This window comes from Tursiops truncatus, chromosome 15 (assembly GCF_011762595.2).
Source record: "Tursiops truncatus isolate mTurTru1 chromosome 15, mTurTru1.mat.Y, whole genome shotgun sequence".
NCBI classification, from domain to species: domain Eukaryota; kingdom Metazoa; phylum Chordata; class Mammalia; order Artiodactyla; family Delphinidae; genus Tursiops; species Tursiops truncatus.
In genome coordinates this window covers 85965719-85991779 of record NC_047048.1, presented here as the reverse complement: position 1 = coordinate 85991779, position 26061 = coordinate 85965719, and the positions used below count along the sequence as shown (strand labels likewise).

General features: G+C 57.8%; 1 protein-coding gene across 4 annotated transcripts in view; it reads left to right on the top strand.

Moving 5' to 3' along the window:
* ZBTB46 (zinc finger and BTB domain containing 46) overlaps positions 1-26061 on the top strand; it is a 57073-nt gene that overhangs the window by 5940 nt on the left and 25072 nt on the right. The window contains exons 1-2 of one of the 4 annotated variants that reach the window (XM_073793195.1): positions 7941-9181; positions 13544-14512. In XM_073793195.1, coding sequence (XP_073649296.1) covers positions 9100-9181; positions 13544-14512 — 1051 coding nt within the window. In that variant the 5' untranslated portion in view covers positions 7941-9099. Of the gene's footprint in view, positions 1-7940; positions 9182-9241; positions 13406-13543; positions 14513-26061 lie in introns of those variants that run through there. The other 3 variants (XM_073793193.1, XM_073793194.1, XM_004311086.4) reach the window with 3 other exon arrangements.

Here is a 26061-nt window from a genome sequence, read left to right as displayed (position 1 = left end):
GTGCCAGGGGACCCGCCTTCGCTGTGGCCGGCAGATCTGCTCCATTGGGGCACAGGTGGTCCTTCAAAGACGGGGTGTCTTCCCCTGAGATCAGCAGACTCACCGAGCCTTGGAGAAGCAATGCAGGGCGAGCGCCAGCTCTCGAGCTCACCCGATGCAGCCCGTGGGTCACACCGACCTCACATTGACTTAACATTTCTTTTGCCTCGTCTTAAGAAGCAAGAATACCCGTGAAGTCGCGAGCTTGGTATCTCGGTTATATTCTTCTTGGTGCGCGCTGAAACGGACATGTAACTGTTAGGATAGACAACGATTTGTCCCTTCTCCTGCTTGGCAGGGAACGTGCACTCCCCATATCCCCTCAGCTGCTCGCTGGGAGGGGACCAGCACCCTGGCCCAGGGTCCAGGGGTGAGGCCGGACTGTGTGGATCCTGGGTGGGAACCCCTCATGCCCCATCTCAGAGGCCTTTCCTGCCGTCTGGCCGGGGAGAGACGGTTGCGTTGTGACACCGTTGTTGGTGTAAGTTAGGCTGCTGTTTAAGTGCGTTCCCTGGGGCTGTCAGAGCACAGGGCCACCAACCTGGCAGCTTAAGACACAGAGCTGTATTCTCTCACGGTCTGGAGGCCAGAAGTCCTGAATCAAGGTGCGGGCAGGGCCACCCTCTCTCTGGAGGCTCCAGGGAAGGACCCTTCCTGCCTCTTCTAGTCTCTGGCGGCTGCTGGCCGTCCTGGGTGCTCATGGCCAAGACACATCCCTCCTACCTCCTGTCCTGTTCTCATGGCCTTCACCCTGGTGTCCAAATTTCCCTCTCCTTGTAAGGACACCAGTCACGCTGAATTGGAGCCCACCGTAATGACCTAATCTTAACTCTATTACGTCTGCAAAGACCCTCTTTCCAAATGAGGTTACGTGCCCCTGCAGTCAGGACTTGAACGTATCTTTTGGGGGGACGTGATTCAACCCACTACACCGTTACAGCTTGTATTTGCCTGACACGTTACCACATACATTTCTCAATCCCAGCGTTTCCTGGGACCTCTTCGGTGTCTCCAGCTGTCACCTCTCACTCCTGCCCTTCCCTTGCTGGTAGAGCAGACGTGGCCAGTGACAACGGTATTGGTGAGTTCGCTCTGCGGACCTGCATTCACCCCAACGCCTGCAGCAAGCCGGGCTCTTGGACCAGGGACACAGCAGCCAACAAGGTCCTTGCTCTGCGTCCCAGAGGGGAAGGGACAGGGCAGACAGATGTCGACACCTGCCACGGAGAGGGATGCGGCAGGGCCCAGAGGGAGGGCGTGGGGCGGGGAGCAGAGGCAGAGCCCAGGGTCCCCAACGGGGCCACTGGGGTGGGTACTGGCTGCCGCCGCTCCAAAGCAGGACCCAGCCCCTCCTGTGGACCCCTCTGCATGGCTGGATACCCGTGTGCCCGTCTGCCCCCCCAGGTCAGACCCAGGCCTTTCTCGCCCCCTGGCAGCTGGTGAGACTTGTGGCCCGTTTTCTGGATGGTGTTTTTATTGCTTCCTGTAGGAGACACTGGAAAACGAAGTGTAGCAGCTATTGAAACGTAGTCTTCACAATCTAGAAAACTTTCTTCCATGCTGTAGTAACAGGAGGAACTTCATGTACCATCAAGTAAGGCTGTCGAGTGGCTGGTCTGAAAGTCCTGATTCTTGCCGTGATGAGTGTGGAGGTGCCCCATGGTGACCAGCGGCCGTGGTTGTGGACAGGGCTGTTGTCCCTGGCGTGTCCTCCACGTTCACGGGCGAAGTCCCTCTACGGTGGGTCCCAAGGTCACCAGGAGCCTGGGGGCCCCGCAACCTTGGGAGGCCAGGGTCCTTGCTGTCACTTCGGTTGACCTTCACGGTCACCCCCTGAATGAGGACCCTCGCCAGCTGGGGTGGGACGGGGCGGGTTGCACGTGGGGTGGCGCCTCTGAGATCTTTATTCTGTTCTGTGCTGTTTGTTGAAAAATCGGAGCTGTTGATCCCACGTGGTGGTCTGGCTGGTGGCATCCTCTGACCGTCAGGAGCCCTGCCCTGTTATCCCGTGAGGGGTCATAGGGCCAGGCGAAGGGGACCCATGTGTCCGGTACTCAGGGTCCAAAGTGTGACGGTGACGTCTGCATTGGAATTTCTGACTTAAAAACGCATCATTTTCATATGTGCTGCCTGCTGTGAAAGATACTTGTACCTTTTGTTAAGGAGATGTATATGTTTGGGGTTTTTATCTTTTTCTTTTTTTTTGGTTGTGCTGCAAGGCAGTCGGATCTCAGTTCCCCGACCAGCGATCGAACCCGTGCCCCCTGCGTTCGAAGCGCAGAGTCCTGACCACTGGACGGCCAGGGAAGTCCCAAGGAGATGTATATGGAATTTCCAAGATAATTATCACCTATATAAGTTTTATTTGAAAAATTCTAGATTTGCCATTGGTTACTAAAGTATAGGAACATCTTGGAATTTTTTTTCACATAATTTGTTTGGCAAGATTATTCCTTTCGAATATTTTAATGTTTGTTCGGAGGCATGAGCTATTTTTACCTTAGTTTTTTCCCAGGTAAGTCGTTTTTATCCCTGGGTAAAAACCACTCCTGGGTCTGAAGTGTGAGAGCTGGCCCCTCTAGAGCAGTGGCGGCTCATGAAATAGGTGTATGGATGGGTGATGGGAGCTTGGGTCTAGAATTTCTGTCTCATGAGGAAGACACTGGGATTTTGGCCGAGCTGGTGAGGGAAGTGGGGTTTGCTCATGGTCGTGGCCCGGTTTCCCAAGTCCTGAGAAGGTGAGGTTCTCGGGTGTGTTCCTGTCCGCCGCCTGGACCCTGATACCAGCCAGCACAGAATCGCGCCGGGGCAGCCCCGGCCCCAGAGGATGACACGGTGGGTCCCTGCAGGGCCGTGCCCAGCGTGTGCTTACCGGCCGGCGGGTGTGTCCAAGCGGTCATGCGTCCAGCTCAAGGTCCTGGTGGGAAATGTCACATGGCTGCCACCCCCCTTCCTGGAGTCACTCAGCAATGTCACCGTATTTAAGGGGACCTACAAGGCAGCACAGCATGCCTGGCCACTGTTTCCTGAGCCTGCGCCTTCCTCCAGGCTCCCAGGAAATACCGGAGAAAGTGCTGGTTGTACCCAGGGCGCCAACGAGGGGTTCCTTTTGCTCCTCGGAAGTCGGGGCTGCGGGCAGGAGGGAGCCGCCTGTGTCCCCGGGGGCCGCCCCAGGGCAGCCTGAGGTTCTGGATGAGACAGTGCGTCCCTGCGGGGCTCTGGGCCCGGAGGGGTGGCCCGTCCGCTGTCCTTTCAGGCAAGTGTGTGAAAGTCCAGCATGGACCACCCGTCGTGTGACCCCAGCCCACACGCGTTCGGGGCCCGTAGGAGTAGGAAGGTCAGCGTGGGTTCTCTCTCATCAATGCCAATTCTGCCTCCTGGTCATCGGTCTGGTGTCATCCGGCCCCACGCGAGCGGGTGGTGGACAGGCATGTCATCTCTGAGTCTGAATAAGGGACTGGCGTGGAGGGATGGGGGTTAGAGCACATGTGCCGGGTCCGTGCTGCTCCGATGCCCACTTATTTCTCATGAATTCTCAGCACCCCTGGCAGGCACGTTGTTCTCCTCCTCCGAGTTGGGGCGTGTTCGTTCTCAGCGTGCTGGGGTTATTTCCTTGGGGGAGGTTCCAAAAGTAGAATCGGGGCTGACGATGCAGCACATCTGGGAGTCGGGGCACGCGTTCCAGAGGGACACCTTGCGTCACGGCACAGCCCCTGTGTGGGCTTTGTCCTGACACGGGTGCCCCCCCCAGCAAGCGCTGCACGGTTCTGTGCCAGGGACGGCGAAGCCCCCGGGTCGGGTGGGGGACCCCTACCCGTGGGCTGCAGCCACTTGTCACCAGGGGAGGCTTGGGAAGCCCCTGCGTCCCTGAGGCCCTCCCCAGGTCAGTGGCAACTCCCAGGTCCAACCTCGTGAATCAGGGTTTCACATCTTAAAGCACCTTGGAGCTGTCCCAGCTGCACTTGACAGAGAGGGGCTTCCCTGGGGGAGGCTATCCCTCCCACGCCAGAGCGGGGACAGGGTGCCCTCAACCTCTGGGCCCTCCCTGGAGCCCAAGCCCGGCCCCAGCCAGGGGGGAGGAGGAACTGGCCCCCAGGGGCTCCTCCTCCCAGGGATTCTCCCCGAAGGAGCCCCCACCCCGGGGCCCGCAGCACCTGCTGAGCTGGCGCCCAGCTGAATCCTAGTGGGTCCAGGTAATCCCCATGCTGGGGCCCGTTTCCCGCCAGGTCTGTCCCACCTTGGCCTCCTGCGTCCACCACACGCCCCTGCCTCAGGTCCTGTGGCCTGGCCTGGGCCCCCAGCTGCTGCTGCGTCAGCCCACCCCACCCCCATCAGGGGCCAGCGTGACCACTTCACTGCTGAGGCCTGGTCAGGTCCGGGACTGCTGGGTCATTGACGTCCCTGCTGTTGGAGGGCCACGTGGTGCAGGTCCTCGTGGCGGACACACACTCTTCATTCACCCAGCAGCCGTCCACCCAGCCTTCATTTACTCAGCATCTAATGAGTGTTTACCATCTGAAAGGCCTGTGCGGAAGTGATAGCTGGGGACTTGGAAACATCCGATTAGTGGCTGAAATTCCGTTGGATGCCAGAGCAAACATCTGTGCTGGTCCAGGCCTGTGTGGTGCTCTCACCGCCGCTAGCCGGAAAGTGATGGACCACGTTTCTGCCCGCCCCGTGTCCAGGCCTAGCGACCCATCAGTACTGGGTTTCCTAGGCAGAACCTTGGGTTGTTGGGTGGCTTCTCTCGTTTTCCAGCGATGCAACTTTTAAGAAAAAAGAGACCCATAGGGCTTCCCTGGTGGCACAGTGGTTAAGATTCCACCTGCCGATGCAGGGGACATGGGTTTGAGCCCTGGTCCAGGAAGATCCCACATGCCACGGACTAAGCCCGTGCGCCACAACTACTGAGCCTGCGCTCTAGAGCCGGCGTGCCACAACTGAAGCCCACGCGCCTAGAGCCCGTGCTCCACAACAAGAGAAGCCACCACAATGAGAAGCCTGTGCACCGCAACGCAGAGTAGCCCCCGCTCGCCGCAACTAGAGAAAACCCAGGCACAGCAAGAAGACCAATGCAGCCTAAAATAAATTTATAAACAAACAAAAGAGAAAGACCTATGAAAGATTCCAGCAGTTACTTGATGTAAACAAATGTTGCAAAATGTTAAAAAAAAAAAGTGGTGTTTCTGGTTAAGGGTTAGGTGGGAGTTCTCTGAAATTATTCTTATAACTTTTCCTTAGGTTGGAAAGTGTTTCAAAGTAAAATGTTGAAAAAGACAACAAAAGATTCCATCCTATAGCTTGAGAACAGGCATTGCTTTGAGGTTATTTCCTATTTAGATTCTGCGTTTTCCTTGGCGGCAGGGCGCACAAGTGTTAGTTAACATTTCGAGTCACAATGTATCTCAGATTTAAAACCCTTGGAAAGCATTCTTCTGCCTTGTTAAGCCGATCAGCTTTCTTTTTAAGAAAAATTTACAAAAATTTTAAGTGGACGCGTGGCTTTTTCTAGGGCTTTTGTAACCAAGTGCCACAAAGTGATGGCAAACTCGACAGAAATGTTCCCTCTTAGCAAGGGCTCCAGGGCTGCGCCCCCTCTGGGGGCTCTGGGGGACGGTCCTTCCTGCCTCTTCAGCTCTTGGGGCCCAGGCGCCCCTGGGCTTGTGGCCACGTCCTTCCCATCTCTGTCCCTCTGTGCATGTCTGTGTCCAGATGTCCCCCTTTGGTGACACATCAGACCCACTTGGGTTATGACCTCATCTTAACTTGGTTAAATCTGCCAAGATCCAATGCGACAATGAGATGGGGCAGGGCCAGGGAAAGACCCCGCAACCAGCCAGGTCGCGGGCTTTCTCTAGTTGTGGCGAGCGGGGGCTACTCTTTGTGGGGGAGCACGGTGTCTAGGCAGGCGGGCTTCAGTAGTTGTGACTCACGGGCTCTAGAGCGCAGGCTTCAGTAGTTGTGACTCACAGGCTCTAGGCAGGCGGGCTTCAGTAGTTGTGGCTCACGGGCTCTAGAGCGCAGGCTTCAGTGGTTGTGGCTCACGGGCTCTAGAGCGCAGGCTTCAGTGGTTGTGGCTCACGGGCTTAGTTGCTCTGCGACATGTGGGATCTTCCCGGACCAGGGCTCGAACCTGTGTCCCCTTCACTGGCAGGAGGATTCTTAACCACTGCACCACCAGGGAAGCCCGGTACTGTCGTTTTGTTGACCACCCCCCGCCCCCCCCCCCGCCAAGGCTGTGCACCAGGACAGCGTCGAGATGTGGTCCCTGTGTGGAGAGGCTGTCAGATTCGGCGGGAAGATGTGAAGCTGTCGGGAGACAGAGGCGCCTTGCGAGCCATAGTGGGAGGAGCCCCTGGAGGCTCCCTGGAGGAGGAGGCAGTGTCACCAGCTGGGCGCTTGCATCCCTTTTGTATTCCACAGCAGGGTTTGCCTTTGTCGCTCCACCTGTAAAACGAGCACTAAGGGAGCTGACAGTTTAGCTGCCTGTTGTGACGAAGCGTGGTTTAGAGACGAAACGTCCAAAATGGGGGTTGAGTGTAGCAGGAAGTGCCTGGGAGCACAGGTAAAGTGCTGACCTCTTCCTCTTTCTCTCCCCAGTCCCGCAAAACAAATTCCCCCGACCAGCTTCCCACCAGCAGAAGTGACAGAGCTCTCGGGCCGACGCGCCCGGCCGGGGCCTCGGCTCTGACTTAGGCCTTTATGGGAGGTCCCCCCTGTTCCTGCTTGGTCTCTTCTGTTCTCTCCCTGCCCCTACACTTGTTCCCAGGGCCCTGGGCACCCTCCCCTGTGCCAGAACCCGAATCAGGATGTCTGGGACCCCCCCCGGGGGGGCTGCTCTCCCCTGAGAGTCCAGGTCTCCGCTCAGTGTGTTGGGCCCTGGGCTCTTGGTCTTGGTGGCTGGTGCCACCCTGAGGCCCACACTGGCACTGCCCTGGCTGGTTGCGGGGTCTTTCCTTGGCCCTGCCCCATCTCACTGTCGCGTGCTCTCTCCCGCCAGACGCCCAAGGCGTTGTGCCGTCTCTGGGCTGCCTGTGTTTCGGCCACCGCTCGCTGCACTCTGCCCACCCTGAAACACAGGGGCTCTTGTGTGCCGAGGTGCTGGGGCCGACTTCCGCGGTTCTTCCGTCGGTCAGGGCCGCGTCCTCTGGGGCTGGGCTGGAACAGCCAGGGCGGTGGCTCGGTGGCCTGGCACCTCCAGGGTCAGGGCTCGGCTGGGTCACTGGGGTCGCTGTGTTGTCTCCACGCCAGCGCAGACCTGGAGTGCGAAGGTGGACTCTGTCCAGCCCCCTTGAGGCTCGCTTAGCCCCAGGCCAGGGTCACCGTGGGAGGGCCCCCCACCCCGAGGCCCTGAACCCGGGAATGGCAGCTCACGGGGCCTTGTGTGGAGGCCAGCGCCACCCGCAATGTGCTGCTCCCTCCTGGGGCCCTCCCCCCTCCCTCCCACCCCCAGCGCCTACTCCCTTGTCCTGACTGGCCTGTGCCCCCTTCTGGGAAGTCTCCCCGACCCTGGCACCTGCCCAAGTGCGGGCGCCCTCGCGGCACCTGTGTGCTGCTCTGGAATCGTGGCTGGGGGAGCCTCGTCCTCAGCCTGGGCGCCAGCACCCAGCGCAGCTCCAAGGCTCCTGGGCACCGCAGGGGACAAAGTGGAAACAGCCTGGGGAAACGCCGGGACGTGGGTGAGACCCTGGGACTCTGTGGGTCCTTCCTCGCTGAGAGCGAGAGCTGGGCAGGCGGGGGGTGGGGGAAGCCACCCCAACGGTCTTGGAAGGGGGGGTCCCCGTGGTCACAGGATGTGTCCGGCCCTACGCGGTCAGGGTGTGCGCAGGTAGGAAAGGCGGGGTGGGGGGCCGCTCCAGCCTGGATGGAGGCGGCAGCAAGGGAGAGGGCGGGGCAGGGCTCATCCTGGCGGCACAGTTTTGCCTTCTGAGATCACGCTGGTCTCCAGCACCCAAGGGCGTCGGACTGTGGTCACCGGAGAAACTTTGGGCGAAGCCACCCCCATCAGGCAGTCAAGGATGACTTCTCTTAACGCACGTGGAGTATTTCTTCCCAGGCAGGAGCTCGGTTTTAAATCTTAAAAGGCAGCCGTGAACACTGACAATACAATGTATGTAAACTGTGGGTTGTAACGTGATTTCCCATCGCTGGCGTCTTGACCTTGGGTTTTTCAGAAGGTCGTAGCCGTCGGGGTGAGGGAAGTGCTGTCCGTGGAGTGACGGTGCTGAGTTGCTGGATTCTGCCCCGGGACACCCGGGGTGAGGCAGAGCGGGCTGTTCTTGTCGAGAAGCGTCAGAGTGCTTTCCATCCACGCCGAATCACGCCGTCGGCGTCAGTGGCGTTCCGTGGTAGACATGCTATGTCCCGGGGCTCCTGACGGAACCCGGGGCTGAACGTCTTAAACGACAGAGCTTTATCCCATCGCAGTCCCAGAGGCCAGAAGTTGGAGGGCAAGGGCCGCGCCCACTCTGTCCCAGGCATCCCTCCAGCTCCTGCTGGTTCCTCGGCTGTGGCCTCATCACTGTTAGCACACAGCCGCCTCCCTGTGAGGTGTCTGTGTCCCCGTGTCCCCTTCCTATAAGGACACGTGTCACATCGGATCAAGGCTCACCCTAACGACCTTGTCTTAACCAGTTACATCTGCAAGGGCCCTGCTTCCAAATACGGTCACATGCCGAGCTCTGGGGATGAAGGCTCCAGGAGTGAGTTTGGGGGATGCGGTGCGACCCCCAGCAAAAGGCAATAGACACGCACATGTTTGTAGCTGAACAAGGATGTTTCCATAAAAATAGATTCTAATCGACCTTGTAACGATTTGTTTACGACAAACTACTCATCAGAGAGCGTAGTTGGGTGGGTTTGCACACGCCTGGGGTCTCCATCCCTCGCTGTCCCCAGGCCAGGCAGCCCCTGACCTTCCTCCTGTCCCCTTCCCTGTAGGTCGCCTTGCAGGTTCCGGTTTCATGGCAGGGACTCCCGCACTGTCTCCTTTGTCCAGCTGCTTTCACGCCGCGTAGTTATCGAGAGAGTCACCCGTGTCTTTGTGGAAGGGCCGTTTAGATGGGCTCGGCCGGTTGGCCCTGCGGGAGGCAGCTTGGCTTCTGCAGACCAGCATCGGGGCGGCTTGGTCCTAGCGCTAAAGGTACCTTGCTTCTGCTTTAAAACAACATTTGCCTGTTAGGTAACGTCTGAAGGAACATTTCAAGGAAGTGTAAATTGAGGGCAATGAAAGTGCAGAAGTGAGAAGGGAGGCGAAGCTGGGTCGGGAAGGAGGTTCTGGGGGTGTTGGAGGTACTCACCTGATAGCGTTGGGTTTTTCTGGACTGAGACTTGGTGACTGGCCCAGGGGAGGGGCCGGCCCACCAGGGGCCCAGGTCCCTGTACAGACCTGGGGCTTGTTTGGGTGCAGCAGGACACACGTCCAAATTGCATCCACTGTTTTACATTCTTATTAAAACCAGTTGCCTTCCAGGTGGAGCTCCTTAGGGACCAGAGGAAAAAAATACCCCGTCCAGCTCCCGGAATTACTGCTTTGAACACGCAGTGCAGCAAATGAAACATGCTCACGGCAGAGTCTCCACGTTTCATGGTTCTTGTGCGTTCCGAGGCTTGGCGGTCTATTAGGCTTTTGCCCACGAAGCATCAGTGGTCTCATGGACGCGCTGGATGAGTAAGACACATAGCGCCTGCTGATAATTTGTGAAGATGGCTTTTGGTTGAGACCCTGTACCTTCAGATGATGTAGGGAAAAGGTTCGGGAGGTGCTCTGGGATTGAGGTGCCGGGGGCTCTGAACCCTGCAAGTGACAGACAGGGGAGCACCCCTGACACCCACATCGGGTACCTGCCTCTCAGAGAGGCTGGCAGAGCAGGTCTGTGCTCACATCTGAGTGCGGCTTGTTTGGGGGAGACCTCAAAGCCTCCCTCGCCCCTGGGTCACCGTGCTGAGCAGCCGAGACCTGTGTCTCGCAACAGTGAGGCTCGAGGGCCCAGGATGGCGGCTCCCCGACGGCCAGACTCTGGGAACCTCCAAGCCTCAGTTTCCCTGCCTGGCAGCTTGGAGACCACCTCCGCCCTTCCCGGAGGCTGCGGGATTGGAAATGGGTCCCGCAGCAGGCAGGCTGCCCGCTGGGCAGGACAGACCCGCGGCTGCCCCCTCCGTCACTCGCTGTGGGGTCTCTGGCATGGTCCCTGTGCCCCAGGTTGCCCGTGTGAGGGCGGCCAGCCCCGAGCCCCGCGCTGTGCAGGGCGACGCAGCGTTTGGAGTGTGGTCTGATCATGGATTCAAGTTGTTCTGGCACCAAAGTGGCCACGTTTCATAAGTGATACTGTCCGAAACTGAAGCGTCTTGAGATTAGCAAGCTATAAATAAAATAGACAGTAGAGACCCCACAGGAGAAACAAAAACACTGGAGAGATGATGTGGCTTCCAGGTGGCACGTGGGTCACTTTGGTGAAGTCTCAGGTGCCGGTGTGGCAACAAATGCCCCTGGGTCTCAGCCAGCCTTAGCTGTTCCTGTCAGTGTGGCATCGGAGTCCCTGAGGACCGCAGGCTTCTCTCTGAGGGTCCCTTCGTCACAGGGCTGCCTGCGTGGACCTTTGTGCATGAACGTGCCCTGTGATCTGTGCAGCAGCCCCGGTAACTCAGAGATGACAGTCAGGTCATCAGTCCACAGGTGTGTGTCCTGTGAACAGGTGTGGGTCCATAGGTGTGTGTTCCCTGAACAGCTGTGTGACCCACGGCCAGGAGCATCTTCACTGGACGGTAGCAGATGCTCTGCTGCCCTTGCCCTCAAAGAAAAAGTGTGGTGAGCTGCTTTAGTCTGCAGCCTGCATCTTTCTTATCAGGCCATCACGTGACATGACCACCCAGATGCTTCCATTCTTAGGGTCACAGCTGCTGAAATGCAACTGGGCAGCCGCTCTTCTGCTGCGGTCAGGTGGGTGGGACCCTCATGACCGCCTACTGATGTGGAGACATAACCAGCTTTGTAATGCAAACTCAGTTATTCCCTTAAAGTTTCCTGGATAAATTGGATAAATTACGTGTATCCTTAATGTTTCCATAGCAGACTAATCTGTTTTTTTTTTTTTGGCTGTACCGCACGGCACGTGGGATCTTAGTTCCTCAACCAGGAATCGAACCTGTGCGCCCTGCAGTGGAAGCGCGGAGTCCTAACCACTGAACTGCCAGGGAAGTCCCCCAGACTAATCTGTTTTTGATTATCATTCCTTTAGATGCCTTTTCGTTTTAGTGTACAGGTGACTTTTTTCCCTAATGAAAATTGTGTTTTCTTACGACAAAATCTCTGTGAAGTACATAACTGATTTTAAGCTGCTCTGACTGAATGTTAATTTATTTTAGAACTTTCCATATGAGTTGAAGTTATTTGAGAAATGCAAAAGCCAGCTGAGGTAGTTGTTACTTCTCTAAAATGGCCCCGGCATTCTGCCCCTTTTCAGGGTTCTTCCTAATTCTTAGGCTCTGTTTCACTGGCGAGAAAAGAGCCTTATTATTCATATAGGAAGTCAGGGGATGAAACATGCCTTTCCCTAACTTGAATATAGGGTCCTTAGGGCTCTCAGTACCTCCCCCCATGTTCGGCCGGAGCTCCGCATGGACTCGGGGCATGAAGCCGATGCTTTGAGTTTAAATGGTCGATTTCCTGGTTTGACGTGTGTTTCGGATCCTCCCTCAGCGTCTGACTAACCTGAGTCTGTAACGCCAGGTGTGCGGTGTGAAGCCACACCTGGACGGCCTTTCTGTCCCCCTCCCCGCCTCCCACGCCCTGGAGGAGGGGCAGACCGGCTGCCGACCACCCTCGGGGGTGGTCCACGCACCCAGGGCCGAGCACCGCAGCCAGTTCTGGGCTTGCCTGCTCTCCTCAGGGCTCGTCCGCGGGGTCAGGTCCCGCTGCTGTCACACGATCGAAGCAGAGTGTTTACTTCTGGTCTTCGAGTCGGGGGGCTGGTTGGAGTGGGGGGTCTCTATTCTCGCCTGGCAGGGACGGAGCTGGGTGGGCTGTTGAGGGAGACAAGGGAGTGACAGGCTTGGACCCTCCCCAGCCTTGTTCTCCCAGCCTGGGGACTGTGGGTGTTTCCAGGTGACCTCAGATGGTGATGCGAAACGTAAAGTCTAAAGGAAGGTGTTGCACAAATGAGGTGGCCCCTGCCCTCCGCCCCTGCCCCCCGCCCCTTCCCCCCCCCCCCCCGGGGAAAGGTGGACGGATGTCCGCACATTTGACCAGCTGGAAAATGGTGTGTTTATCAGGGACGACCTGTCTTCTGCAGGGCATCTTATGCTGTGAGCCTGGCCCCAGATTTCGTACAGTGAAGTCCTAGCCCCCAGAGCCTCAGAACCTGAGCTAGTTTGGATGTGATTTGTACTGAGGTAGTAGGATGGGCCTAATCCGATAGGACCGTGTCCTTGTAGGAGGGGACACTGGGACAGACACGCACACAGGGAGGCGGCAGAGGCAGAGGTGGGTGACGCTTCCACGAGCCAAGGACGCTGAGCCAGTCACCACAGAAGCTGACGGAGGCCAGGATGCAGCCCCCGGTGGGGCCTTTGGAGGGAGTCCTGCCCGCACCTTGGCCTCGGTCGGGCTCTGGCCTCCAGTCGGGCGGCACTGAAGTTCTATTGTTTTGTCTGCCCAGTCCGGTGGCCCCGGGAAACTTCAGGAGCAGCAAAGAACTGGGGAACGAGTCTGGGGAGAGCAGCGCGTGGGGCCCAACTCGAGAAATGATTCGGGTGCTTGGGACCGCGAAGGGGGTTCTCATCACCTTGGGTCCCTCCCCCAAAGATACCTTCCTGGGGGCTGAGCTGGTCACAGGGCCTTCTCCCTCTGGAGCTGGCTTGGGCTGGAGTTTGGGAGTTTGTGGATGTCCAACTTCAGTCCTTACTGTTCTAGGGGTTTTGTTTGTGTAGGATGTTGTTGCTTTGTTTTTTGTTGGTTTTTTTTTTGCGGTACACGGGCCTCTCACTGTTGTGGCCTCTCCCGTTGCGGAGCACAGGCTCCGGACGCGCAGGCTCAGCGGCCATGGCTCACGGGCCCAGCCGCTCCGCGGCATGTGGGATCCTCCCGGACCGGGGCACGAACCCGCGTCCCCTGCATCGGCAGGCGGACTCCCAACCACTGCGCCACCAGGGAAGCCCTGTCGCTTTGTTTTTAAAGGATGCTTCTTCAAGGGTGAGGGATGAAGGTGCCCCTGGGTTACTTGGCCTAGATGTTCTGATTTTCTGTTTGGGTGAGAAAGTCGCTTCGACTGTGGATGGGTGTTCTCCTCCTTTCTGGAATATTTGTTTGCTCGGAGGGTTGGCTGCAGCCTGTAGGATTCTGTTCAGAGCGCCACGTGCCCGACGACAGGTGAGCCTCAAACTGGACGCTGGTTCAGGTGCCCACCGTCGAGTGCCCTGTGCCCGGTGGCCGCCCTCTGTGCACCCTCCTAACTCCCTCGGTGTGTGTGTCGACCGTGCGGGTAACCCTTCCGTTCTTGCCCCACAGAGTCCGTAGAAGAGACCACCCCAGGATCCCAGATGAACAGCCGGCGGGAAGATATGGAAATCGCGTCCCACTACCGGCATCTGCTCCACGAGCTCAACGAGCAGAGGCAGCACGGCGTCCTGTGCGACGTGTGCGTGGTGGTCGAGGGCAAGGTCTTCAAGGCCCACAAGAACGTCCTGCTCGGCAGCAGCCGCTACTTTAAGACGCTCTACTGCCAGGTGCAGAAGGCGTCCGACCAGGCCACGGTCACGCACCTGGACATCGTCACGGCCCAGGGCTTCAAGGCCATCATCGACTTCATGTATTCCGCCCACCTGGCCCTCACCAGCAGGAACGTCATCGAGGTGATGTCCGCGGCCAGCTTCCTGCAGATGACGGACATCGTGCAGGCCTGCCACGACTTCATCAAGGCCGCGCTGGACATCAGCATCAAGCCGGACGCCTCGGACGAGCTCTCGGAGTTCGAGGTGGGCGCCCCACCCAGCAGCGGCGCGGACGCCCTCATCTCCGCCGTCATGGCCGGGAGGAGCATCTCCCCGTGGCTGGCCCGCCGCACGAGCCCCGCCAACTCTTCTGGGGACTCGGCCATCGCCAGCTGCCACGAGGGCGGGAGCAGCTGCGGGAAGGAGGACCAGGAGCCCAAGGCCGACGGCCCCGCGGACCTGTCCTCCCAGCCGCTGTGGCCTGGCGACGTGGGCTACGGGCCCCTGCACATCAAGGAGGAGCGGCTCTCGCCGGCTCACTACGGGGGCAGCGAGCCGCCGTCCGCCGGGGATGGGGCCGCTCAGAACTCCTTCTCAGAGCAGGCGGCAGGGGACGGCTGGCAGCCCACGGGCCGGAGGAAGAACCGCAAGAACAAAGACACGGTCCGGCACATCACGCAGCAGGTGGAGGACGACAGCCGGGCCGGCTCCCCGCTGCCATCTTTCCTCCCGACGTCCGGGTGGCCCTTCAGCAGCCGAGACTCAAGTAAGCCTTTGGTTTGTTACAGGCCGGGCTCAGGCGCCCTGGGGTCATGGGCAGCCCAAAGGCACTGTTTGTCGGTGGCCCCGGGGCCGCTCGTTTTGTCCATGCAGTGGCAACTTTCCAGGCTCACACTGGTGGCTTCCCGCGGGTCACCCCCTTTCATAGTAAATCGGTGTGAGCGCGGGGAAGGTGGCCAACGCATCCCAGCGGGTGCGCCAGGGCCGCCGACACACCGAGGCTGCCGGGCTGGGGAGTTTCTGGAGCTGGAAAGGGGGTGACCCCCGGAAGGAGCCCCAGCGTGGGGTGTGGTGGAGCCTCTCATAGGCACTGGGTGGCGTAACTTAATTTTTAAAGATTTAAACGTGACGGTGTTAAAAAGATGAAGAACTGCACGAAGTGGCGTGACTCGGGTGGAAGGGAAGGCCAGGCCAGGTGTGCGGGCTCCGGCCGTGGCCACGAGCTCCCCTCCTGATGAGGGGTATTTCCTCGTTGCCAACAAGTGCGGGTTCTGTGGTTCGCCCACAGGGCAGCCGGTGGGCGTTACCACACAGGTGGGGAGCCCCTTCTGGGCCCCGAGTCCGTCAGCCGTGAGGGCTCTCAGCCTAGCTTTGTTGACGCTGGCCCTCACCCTCTGGAGGATGGTTTTATCTGTCTCCCAGGCTAGTAAACAAGTGAAATGTTTACGAGATGCCATGTGCTAATTACGGCTGCACCGAGCTTTCCCCAGTGGCAGCTGGGACCACGCGGGCTGCGTTTGGAGTGGCGAGGGGCTTAGCAGGATGGAGGCTTCTCAGCAAGTGACCGCGTTGGGGAGGCCCCTCCAGGAAGGAGGTTAGAACCCAGTGGGGGCTCAGAGGTGGACAGAGGTGGAGAGAAGGCAGTGAGCCGTGGGCACAAGCGCTGCAAGGTGTCACCAGTGCTAGGCCTGTGCTGGGGCTGGGAGGGCGCCCCGGGGCTCTTGATACACTGGCTTGATCACTGTGGTAAGACGTGCGTATCATGAACTTCACCCCTTTGGCCATCTTTAGGTGCATTGGCATTAAATACATCGCCACTGTCCGTCCCCAGAACTTTCTCATCACCCCCAGGAGACACTGTAGCCTTTCTTATTGCTTCTCATTCTCATTGCCCCTGTGCGTCCCCAGCCCCAAGCGCTGGGCCAGCCTCCTGCAGGTTCAGTCCAAGCGGGTTCCACCAGCGTCACCCCCTCGGCAGGATGATTCTGTGTGAGGTGGCGTCCTTCGCGCTGTAGGACATCGGCAGTGCCCTGGCCTCTGCCCGCTGCATGCCAGGAGCCGCCCACCCCTGCTCATGACGTTGCCAGTGTCCCTGATGGGAAGCCCCCCGCAGAACCGTTGAGTGTAACTGAACTAACTCAGAAGAAGGTTAAGTTTCTGAGATGATAGAAAGCCCACCTGCCTCTCTGCCAGCGGTCGGCACAGTGGTTGTCTGTGTCTGCTCTCTCCGTGACGACTAAACGTCCCTTTAGCTCTGACTAAAGCCTGGAGAGCAGCGTCCACAGGGACTGACTTCAGGAACCTTCTGGGTGGGTCAGGGCCGCAGAGCCTTCCCGTCCTGTCCTGCACCTGCTGCATCACGAGTCGTCCGGCGGGCCGCGGGGCTGGAGGCCCTAGATCGGAGAGCCCACCAGCATGTTAAGAACGAGGATGCTCCCTAAGCCTGTGGGTTTGATGTTTTAAATGCAGTTGTCGAGCAGAAGGTGTTTTTAGAATCCAACAAGTGATTTCTCCTGGTGTACTCTTGCTAATGTCTGAAATCCCTTGGGTTACCAAGGCAACTGCGAGATTTCCCCTGAGTTGCTAAGACAAGGACCCGAGGTGTGGGCTTGCGTGGGATGGCTCTGCCCGTCACGGTGGCCATTTACTCCTCTGCCCTGGCCCTGGGCTGGGGTTTGGAAGCATAAATTGTGATCCCCAGTGGAGGAGAGTTTGCCTTCATTAAAGATCTATTACATCTTAGAGGACAGTATTGTTTCCTTCTCATCCCGTTTATAGGAGAAAAGGCCCTTTTCCAAAGGAACGTGTCAGGCGGTTCCTGCCGATCATTCAGGGCGCTTGACGAAGATGCTCTGATGCCAGCCCTGCAGCGGACCACCGCCCTGTCCCCCGTGTGTCCCCACCTCGGCGCCAGGGGCTCTGGGGCCTGTTCGCATTTAAAAGTGATTCTTCCAAGCAGGCAGCCAAGTGCTTTCTAACCCAGTAGCTTCCAAGAAAACATCCATTGAAATGTACCTCCGGGTTACAGCTGTGGGGAACGGCGTTTAAACGTGCAGGTGCGATGGACACAGGCCGGGCCCGTGGTAGCTGCCGGCTCCGGCCTCGGCCCCTATGATCCCAAGACCGAGAGCCTCCAATGCGGTGGCTTGTACTTTTTCAGAAGCTGGTGTCAGGAGAGCCCAGGTGCCCCATCCCGACATCCCACACGTGTTCCGAAAAGGATCTGCAGAAATAAAGTTCTGAGCTAGAATAAAGCGTGTGGGTCTTGTGAAGGAACTGTTCATCCCTGAACCTCGGTAAGGGTGGACCCTGGCGTCCTGGGATTTTGAAGAGTACATGGGGACCACAGAGCGGGTTCAGGGTGTGCAGGCGGCCTCTGGAGACTCTGGTGGGTGCTCTAAGCTCGCAGGTGCCGTCCTGCTGGGGCCAGGGCCCAGCCCTCCCCTGCCCAGGTCGGAGGGTCTCTTCAATCGCAGCTCCATGCTGGGGCTGAAGCCAGGCCGGCAGCTCCTCCCTTGGCTGTACCCCCAGATGTTTTCCTTTCAGAAAGGAGCGGAATTGCCTGGAATTCCTCTGGTCGACCTTGGGGCCGTGGTCAGGGGGCAGCTGCCGCCCTGACACCTCAGCAGTGGTCTTCATGGGGCGGTATGTCGGGAGGGGAGCCTACCTGCTGCTGAGGAGGGAGGTGGGGGAGGGGCCCTCGTGCTGGCCCCGGAGGGCGGGATCGCTGGGGGCGGGGCCTGGGCGAGGGCGGGGCTCGGCCCTGACCGAGACCCTTGGCCTGTGCCCCCCTGGCCGCCCAGCCCTGGCCTGAGGCCACACTTCCGAGTTACCACCTGGACTGGAGATCCTCGTCACTGTGGCTTTGCTGAGTGGCCAGCGGAGCTTCTTTTCTGATGAAATGGAAGTTCCTGGACTTTCTAGAAAATTCAGTTCCTGAAGACAGAGCCCCTGAGGTCTCTCATCATCTAGATGTGGGAGCCGAGGCTGGTCACCCGGGGCCACCCCCCGACCCCGCCCTGAGAGGGAGCTGGAGGGTCTGGGTCTGGGTGCGTCAGGACAAGGCGGGGCCCCTGGGAGGCGACAGGTGGGACCCGCAAGGCTCCGCTCGCGACAGAGGGGTGGGGGTTGGCTGGGGCCCTGGTGCTGGCAGAGCCGGCTGGCAGCTTTTCGACGGCTCATTTGCTCCGGGGTGCGTTTCTGCTCTTCCTGGTCTCGCGGGCGCCCCCTGCTGACCTGACACAGAGGCCACCTGCCTGTGCTGCTTCCAGGCGGGTTCCCAGATGTGCCGCCACCTCGCTGGGTCCTGTGTTGATTTGAATTTGAGGGGTTTTGTCCTCTTCAACCAGGTGTGTGTTTTCTTCTGCTCTTTGGACACTGTGACAGTGACGCCCCCAGGGTGCCGACCGGGGTGGGGACCGAAGCCCCACAGGCACCCACCTCCCAGGGACGAGGAGGCTCTGGCTGTGTTGAAGTGCCCGGGGAGATGCTCGTACATTTTGTATTTGCCGTATATACGTGTATTTATATACACACACTTAAAAGCACAGCTTGGGAGCTTACATTGAAATGGAGATTTTAAAAGGAGCTGTGAGTGTAATTTTTAACTGTTCATTTGAAAACTTTTATGCTGCTGCTTTTATCAAACTTTTAAAAGATGGAAGCAAACATACACATTTGACTCCTTCTAAGTCAAATCCCAGATGTTCAGCCGGCGAGGGGGGCATGACCCACCCCCCCGACACCCCGACACCCGTCCTGGGGACCGCCTCCCCAGCCAGTGTGTCCTGACTTGGCCCCTGTGTGCTGGTTTCTCCCGGTCGGTCTGCTGTGGACGGAGCCCACGGGGGTGCCCGCCCCTTCCCCAGCCGTAGGCTCTGTCCTGACCTCGATGGGCCTGGCCGCCAGGACCCTCGGCGCCTGCCTTCTGGTGCTGGTGGCATGTGTGTCTTTGGTGTAGACCTAGAGGTGTTTCTAGGGGCGTGTCTGTTTCCTGCTGCTATGACGAATCGCCGCAGACTTAGTGGCTTGAAGCAGCCCAGCTATTATCTCTCGCCCAGATGTCGCCGATTCGCAGGGCCGGATCCTTCTGGGGGCTCAGGGGAGAATCCCAGTCTTTTCCAGCTTCCAGAGGCGCCACGTTCCTTGGCCCGTGGCCCTGTGTCACTCGGACCTCAGCTCTGGTGCCGCATCCCTTTCGCTGGCTCTGGCCCTCATGCCTCCCTCTTCCTCTGAGACGGACCCTTGTGTGGACAGGGACCCCTGGACTGGCAGGGTGATCTCCCATCACACTTGCAAAGTCCCTTTTGCCACGTGAGGTGACATGTTCACAGAGATTAGGACCCAGACACATGGGGACCATCATGGGAACACAGATAATAACGAGGTGTTTTGGTGAAAACTGCCATTCCCTTTCCTATTGTTTTAAGTATGATATACATTCAATGAACTGCACAGGGCTTCCCTGGTGGCGCAGTGGTTAATATCTGCCTGCCAATGCAGGGGACACGGGTTCGAGCCCTGGTCCGGGAAGATCCCACATGCCGCAGAGCAACTAAGCCCGTGCGCCACAACTACTGAGCCTGCGCTCTAGAGCCTGCGTGCCACAACTACTGAGCCCACGTGCCACAACTACTGAAGCCTGAGCGCCCAGAGCCCGTGCTCCGCAACAAGAGAAGCCACCGCAATGAGAAGCCCACGCACCGCGACGAAGAGGGGCCCCCGCTCGCCGCGACTAGAGAAAAGCCTGCGCACAGCAGCACAGACCCAATGCAGCCTAAAATAAAATAAATAAATTTACAAAAACAATAAAATAAACTGCACAGATTTCAAGTGTATGGTTTGAATAATTTATTGTCTCTCTCCCTGCCATTTTATTGGGGGAAATATTCATACTTACAGAAAAGATGAAAAAACGAAAGTGAGCCTGCCTGCGCTGAGGTTCTCCACCTGCTCACGTCTTGCTGCGTTTACATGTTTATGCATCTGATCATCCCACACCCACCTCGTTCTCTGAATTTCAGAGGGCCGACACCAGCACCTCGTCCCAGCCCTCCGGCCAGCCTCTCACCAGAGCCCGCATTCTCCACACCGTACACGTGCCTTTGGACGACGGATGTCCCCTCAAGACATCCCCTCAGCCTCTGGACACCCCCCACCCCACCCCGCCTCCTGCCAGCCTGGGGGTCGCGAGGGAGGGCGTCACACAGGGTGTGCTGTGCGGCCCGCCTGTGTCCATCTTGAGATGATGCAGATTTGCAGTCACTTGTGAGAAGTGATGCAGCGAGAGCCCGTGCACCTGTTGGGTAGCTTCCCCCAACGCTGACGTGTCAGCATCACGGCCAGGACACCAGCCTGGCCCCGCACAGTCACCACCAGGGGACCCCGGGCCGCTTCCCTCCACAGCCTCGGGAACTTCTCATCTGTCCCTGGCTGCGATTTCCAACATGCTCTCAGGGTTCGCTCAGGCCGCCACGTGCGTCCACCAGTCATCCTTTCACTGCCAAGGTTCCTCCGTTCTCTGCTGTAACACCCCTGCTGATGGACGTTTGGGTTGTCTGGGTGATTTCCGGCAGTCAGGATCAAGCTGCCGTGAACGTCCCAGGACGAGTATCTGTGTGATTTCTCTGCTTTGCTCCCAGGACTGGGCTGCTGGGCCGTCGGGTAGCGTGCGTGCAAGAAACCAGGGGTGTGTGGGATGTACACTCGTGTCAGCGTCCCGCACACCGTGGATTGGTTTGTTTTTAAATCGTAGCGGTTCTGGAGGGCGTGGGGGCATCTCCTTACGGTTTTCTTTCTCTTTTTTTTAACATCTTCATTGGAGTATAATTGCTTTACAATGGTGTGCTAGTTGCTGCTGTACAACAAAGTGAATCAGACAGATGCATACGAATATCCCCATTCCCCTCCCTCTCGCGTCTCCCTCCCACCCTCCCTGTCCCACCCCTCTAGGTGGACACAAAGCGCCGAGCTGGTCTCCCTGTGCTATGCGGCTGCTTCCCACTAGCTATCTGTTTTACATTTGGTAGTGTATATATGTCCATGCCACTCTCTCACTTCATCCCAGCTTACCCTTCCCCGTCGGGTTCGCCAGGCTCCCCTGTCTTCCTCTGAGCGGTTTCTGCTCAGGGCTGTGCATGGTGGCGGGTTTGAGAGCTGGGCTGTCCAGCACCCTGTGCTGGCCGGGGTCCCGCTCTGACGACGAGCATTGTTTCCTAGTTGCCATTGACCCCTCTTCCTGGGGAAGCGTCTTCTGCTGAGTAGAGCGTCCTCCGAGTGTCCTGGCGGCAAGTCCTTCGTCAGGTGTGTGCTCTGAAAGCACTGTCTCCCAGCCTTTGGCTCGTTTCTTCCTGTAACGGTGTCTTTTGAAGAGTGTGCACATTTTAAATTTTCATGAAGGCCAGTATGTGAACGTTTTTCTTTTGTGGTTCATGCTCTTTGGGTCTAATCCAAGGGCCCTCTGCCTAAGGTCACAGAGATGTCTCCCGTGGTTCCCCTGGAGGATTGGGTGTGACTACAGGCCTGAGATGCGCGTCGCTCTTTGCGTGTGGCAGGCGAGGGGCCCACCGTCACGGTCACCTTCTGCGTGTGGTGTCCAGCTGTTCTGATACCACCTGCCCATGGAACTACCTTACTAACTGTATATATTTTTTTAATTAAAGAGAATTTCTTCTATGAGGTGAAAACATTTTGGTAGTTAAAGAAAATGAGGTAACTTGATTTTAACTTGGATACAGAAGCACTTAAGAAATAATACACCTTAGACACATAAAGTTAGAAGGTAGATTTTGGACAAAGTGCATAATTACAGTTTTTTGAACTTTCTTTTGCATTGTTTGTGAGATCTAGCGGAAGTTAGGACTAAGGTCTGGTTTGAGCTGTAACTCAGGAGGGTGGAGTCCCCCGGGGAGACAGCCTTGGCCCCGCACTTTCCACTCTTCCAGAAGGTTCCGCCGTGTTGCTGTTTGCACATCTGTGTTCGCGGGGTGCCTGTTCCCTGGATGAGAGGCCGCAGGCTGGGCTGGGACATCTGCAGGAAGCCTCTCAAAGGCAGCTTGGAAGCATATTTGAGAATCGTGAAGAGTGGAGACTTGGCGAAATCTTAGAAGCCGAGTGTCTGCTTTTGACCAGGCCCTCGTGGTGAGGCGGCCCCCGTCCCATCACCCCCGGCCCTGGGCTTGTTCCCTCCTATGCTCCATCATCTGTTTATTCCCCACTTTGCAGCTCACACAGCGTCTTCTAGTTTAATTGTTGAGACATTCTGCTTATTTTAATTATGATCTCTTTTCTGCTTTTCAGCTGAAGGTTGTGAGTGAAATTTTCAGAATGTGATCATGTATCACTTATGGGAAGAAGGACCCCCCCCGCCCCAAACCCCTTTCTGCTCTAGAATCAATCTTTACATTTAGCACTTGGCCCTTTACAGTTAGACGTTGGTATTTTTCATCCTGGTTGCCTTGTTTATTAAAAAGAGGTCAGCCTGGGGAAGAAGCCCTGAGCGCCTTTTCCCCTGCCCTGGGCGGTCGGTGGGGGGACATTTCCTGCCATCACACGCGTGTGTGAAATGGCTACACACACTCTGTCCCTTGTCTTGGTGGCCGGTCTCCCCGTCCAGCTGCCGTGGTCTCTTCTGTACGAGGAAGCCCCCTGTGGCATCACCAGGTGACCCGGAAGGGGTCCACCGCCCCACAGCTAACAGTCGAGCCCGTCGCACCTCATCTGGCCCCTGGTTTGTCAGTTTTTTTTTTTATAGTTGAATTGCTGGCTCAAAGGGTCTGCACATTTTTAAAAAAATTTTTATTATTTTTGGCTGTGTTGGGTCTTTGTTGCTGTGCGTGGGCTTTTCTCTAGCTGCGGCGAGCAGGGGCTACTCCTCGTTGTGGTGCGCAGGCTTCTCATTGCAGTGGCGTCTCTTGTTGCGGAGCACGGGCTCTAGGTGTGAGGCTTCAGCAGTTGTGGCACGTGGACTCAGTAGTTGTGGCTCGCGGGCTCTAGAGCGCAGGCTCAGTAGTTGTGGTGCACGGGCTTCGTTGCTCCGCGGCATGTGGGATCTTCCCGGACCAGGGCTCGAACCCGTGTCCCCTGCATTGGCAGGCGGATTCTTAACCACTGCACCACCAGGGAAGTCCCTGTCAGTTTTTTAACCTCACTATTTAAGGTTTTTTCTGAGTCACCGAGTCTGAGTTCATCACTGTTCAGAGGTAAAATGTTCGATGAGACGTTTTCAAGGTTGTCACTTAGTGGATGAGCTCTAGCAGCTGAAGGAAGGAGCCCCTGGGTCCTCGCTCAGGAGATGTCCCTGCCTGGAGGGGACTTGGGGACAGTCCTGTCACACACGGTGGCTGATGGCTCAGGCTGGAGGCCGTTCCTGAAGCTCGGTCCGAGCCTGGCTTCCCCGCTCTCCCGGCTCCAGCTGAGATCCACCTGAAAGCGGCACAAAATGAAGTCTGGGTTTAACCCGTGAATGTCAGGTTGCTAAAGGAAGGCCGCGGCTGCTAACGCGCAGGACAGCTGTGCTGGCGCCACCCCTGCCCCCACGGAGTGTTTGCAAGGGTTTTAGTTTTTTGATAACAATGATCTAGTAAGAGCCTATTTTGTGACTTTATGTAACATCAAATTCTTTATCTATGAAAGGATTTGTTGCAATGTTAACTATTGCTTTCAACTCCCTGTTCTGTTTGTAGAATTTCATTTTTGACCTCATCGTCTTAATCCCTCCTTTTGAAGTCAGGCTGTGGTCTGCAAGGGCCTGGGAAGGACCTGCTCTCTCTCCTGGCGCCTGGCCGGTGCCCCCAGGCGCCACCCCTGCCCCCTGCCCCTCGCCAGGCTCCCAGCCTGCCTGCCCGGCAGGAGGCTCAGGACCTGGGAGGGCCCAGGGTCGGCCTCACACCCTCTCCCTTCTGGGCCCTTTCCTCCGCTTTCTCATTTGAACAAGAAATTCTGGGGAAACTGGGTCTCCCTGCACCTCCAAAGTGGATGCCAGAGTGAGTGCAGGAGCCCACCCGGGCCAGCGTGGGGCGCCCTAGGCCGTGCTTGTGCGTGTGCCCGGCCCATCAAGATGACGTCGGAGAGTCAAGTCCCCTTAGCCCTTCTGGTCTCCTTCACAACTCTCATCTTCAGAATGACCAGTTCCTTCCAAGCTCCGTTGGACTGGTATCGTCCCTATACTGGGAGACGTCCCAAGTGCTGTTTCCAGAATTGGGGGCTTGAATTTCGACCTGGGTGCTCGGCCGACAGACGGCAAGGCTCGGGAGATGGAGGGTGCACTCGGGCGCTGAGAGCGTGTCCGCGTGTCCTACCACGAGCTGCTGGGGCTGTGCAGCTGGCTCTCCACTGGACCCGCGAGGGCTCCAGGTTAGGACACGGAGTGACCGCAGGTAGCCTGACACCTCACAGGCGTGTCTGGTCTCGATTCCCTGGACGGTGGTACCTTTCCTGAGTCATAAATATTCATGTGGGAATTTTTCAGTCGACAGCTTTCATTCCCTTCACTGTCACCTTACATCTCGTGGACCCTCACCGCTCACCCACGAGCATCTTCAGAGCGTCGACCCACGAAGTGTGTCTGTGGCTCGTGCTTGCCGGTCCCCCCCGCCCCTCGTTTCACGGCAGTTAGCAGCCGGTTCACCGTTTCACGGCAGTTCTCAGTAACAGACCCCAGACATCCTTCTTCGAAACCCAACTTTTAGCTTTTCACATGTGGTTGGAATCTTTCAGCTAATCTTGATTTCTTTAACACGCTTTTGAACTTAAACTGTTAATATAATTTCATTAAAATTTTGGTTTTGAAATCTGGTGTTTTTTAGTTTTCAGTCTGTTATGGGCTGAATGTTTGTGTCCCCTAAATTCATGCGTTGAATCCCTAGCCCTGGTGTGGCTGTATTTGGAGATGGGGCCGGTGAGAAAGTCATCAGGATAAACGGAGGCCCTCGGCATCTGCGTCGCATCAGAGCCTGCCCTCCGTCCGCCCACCCGCCGAGGTGAGGCCAGCGGGCAGGTGGCCGTCTGCAAGCCAGGAACAGCGCCCTGCTGGACCCAGATCCTGGCCTTTCCAGCCCCGGAACTGAGAACCGCTTAAGTCCTACCGGAGCCCGTGCAGACAGAGGCAAAGCCTTCAACTCAGTTTGATTTAATCCCTACACTTAGTGGCTAGAAACGCAAAGTCAGTGCTGATATAGCATTTAGGGACTGGCAGGAAAATATGAAAAGGCTTATAGTTTGAAAAGAAGAAAGTATCCTTCCGGAGCTTCGGCCAGCAGTAGCCTGACGCTACACCTCAGCGGTGTCCTGAGTGTCGCGTATCCTTGGGGAGAGGTTAGACCCATCCAGGTGGTGGCACCCAGGGTGTGCTGCCCTGTGGGACGTGACGCCCCTGGTCGGGGCCCCTGTGATCTCTCAGCCTGTTCCCCGGGGCCCTAGTGCCCCCAGGGCGCTCGACACCTGAGGGGCTCTGCTGAGGTGGGCCCACTCCACACCCCAAAACCCAGTTCCTATGCACCTTGCGTGGACAAATGTGCCTTTCCAGTTCGGGAGTGTCTGTAAACATCGGTCAGTGGCCATGTGTCCCCAGGGTGCCTGGGGCCCTGGCTCCTGGCACCGCCTACCCTGGCTCTTCGGTTCTGGTCCTGACTCCTGTCCAAGGACCACAGTCAGAAATCCAGTCTGTTGCAGTTATCGAACTGTTGTGTGAAAGCTGTCTGAGGCATTTTGGGTGAGTCTGGTGGGTTGGCTGATGGTGGTTCTTGCCTCCGTGCCCTCTGGTTCTGCAGCTTCGAGTAATTTCCTCCAACACGAAGGCGCACCGTGAAGCAGGCTGGGTCTGAGTTTTCTCGTGCACCCATCAGGGCGGCTAAGGAGTGGCCTCGTCACGGAAGTCGCTCTGCCCTCTGGGGGCCATCATGGGGCAGGCTGGCTGAGCCCCTTCAGGACAGAGGGGACCCTCTGTCCTCCCGCGTCTCCTGGGGAGGACCCCCGGGCTCTCGCCCTCGTCGTGTTCGGTTCAGCTTTCTGGAGCCTCCTGTGTCTTTGCCTCGGCGCTCAGCACCACCCTGGCGTGCAGGTCTCTGCGGGGAGCTCGTGCGCCCCCAGGCCCCCGCCGTCCTTGCCTTGCACACCTGGCTCCGCGGACCGGGTCCTGCGCTTTGTGAGCGGGCGGTCCACCCACCGCCCTCCGCTCACCTCCAAGCATGTGTCTGTGGGAGGAGCCATAGAACCTCCACATGGGGCCCCCTGTGGTGCCGCCTGGCACCTGCTGGCCCCACTTCCCAGGTGCACGAGGCTGTGTCCGGTCCTGATGCTCAGGCTGGTTCGGGGTGT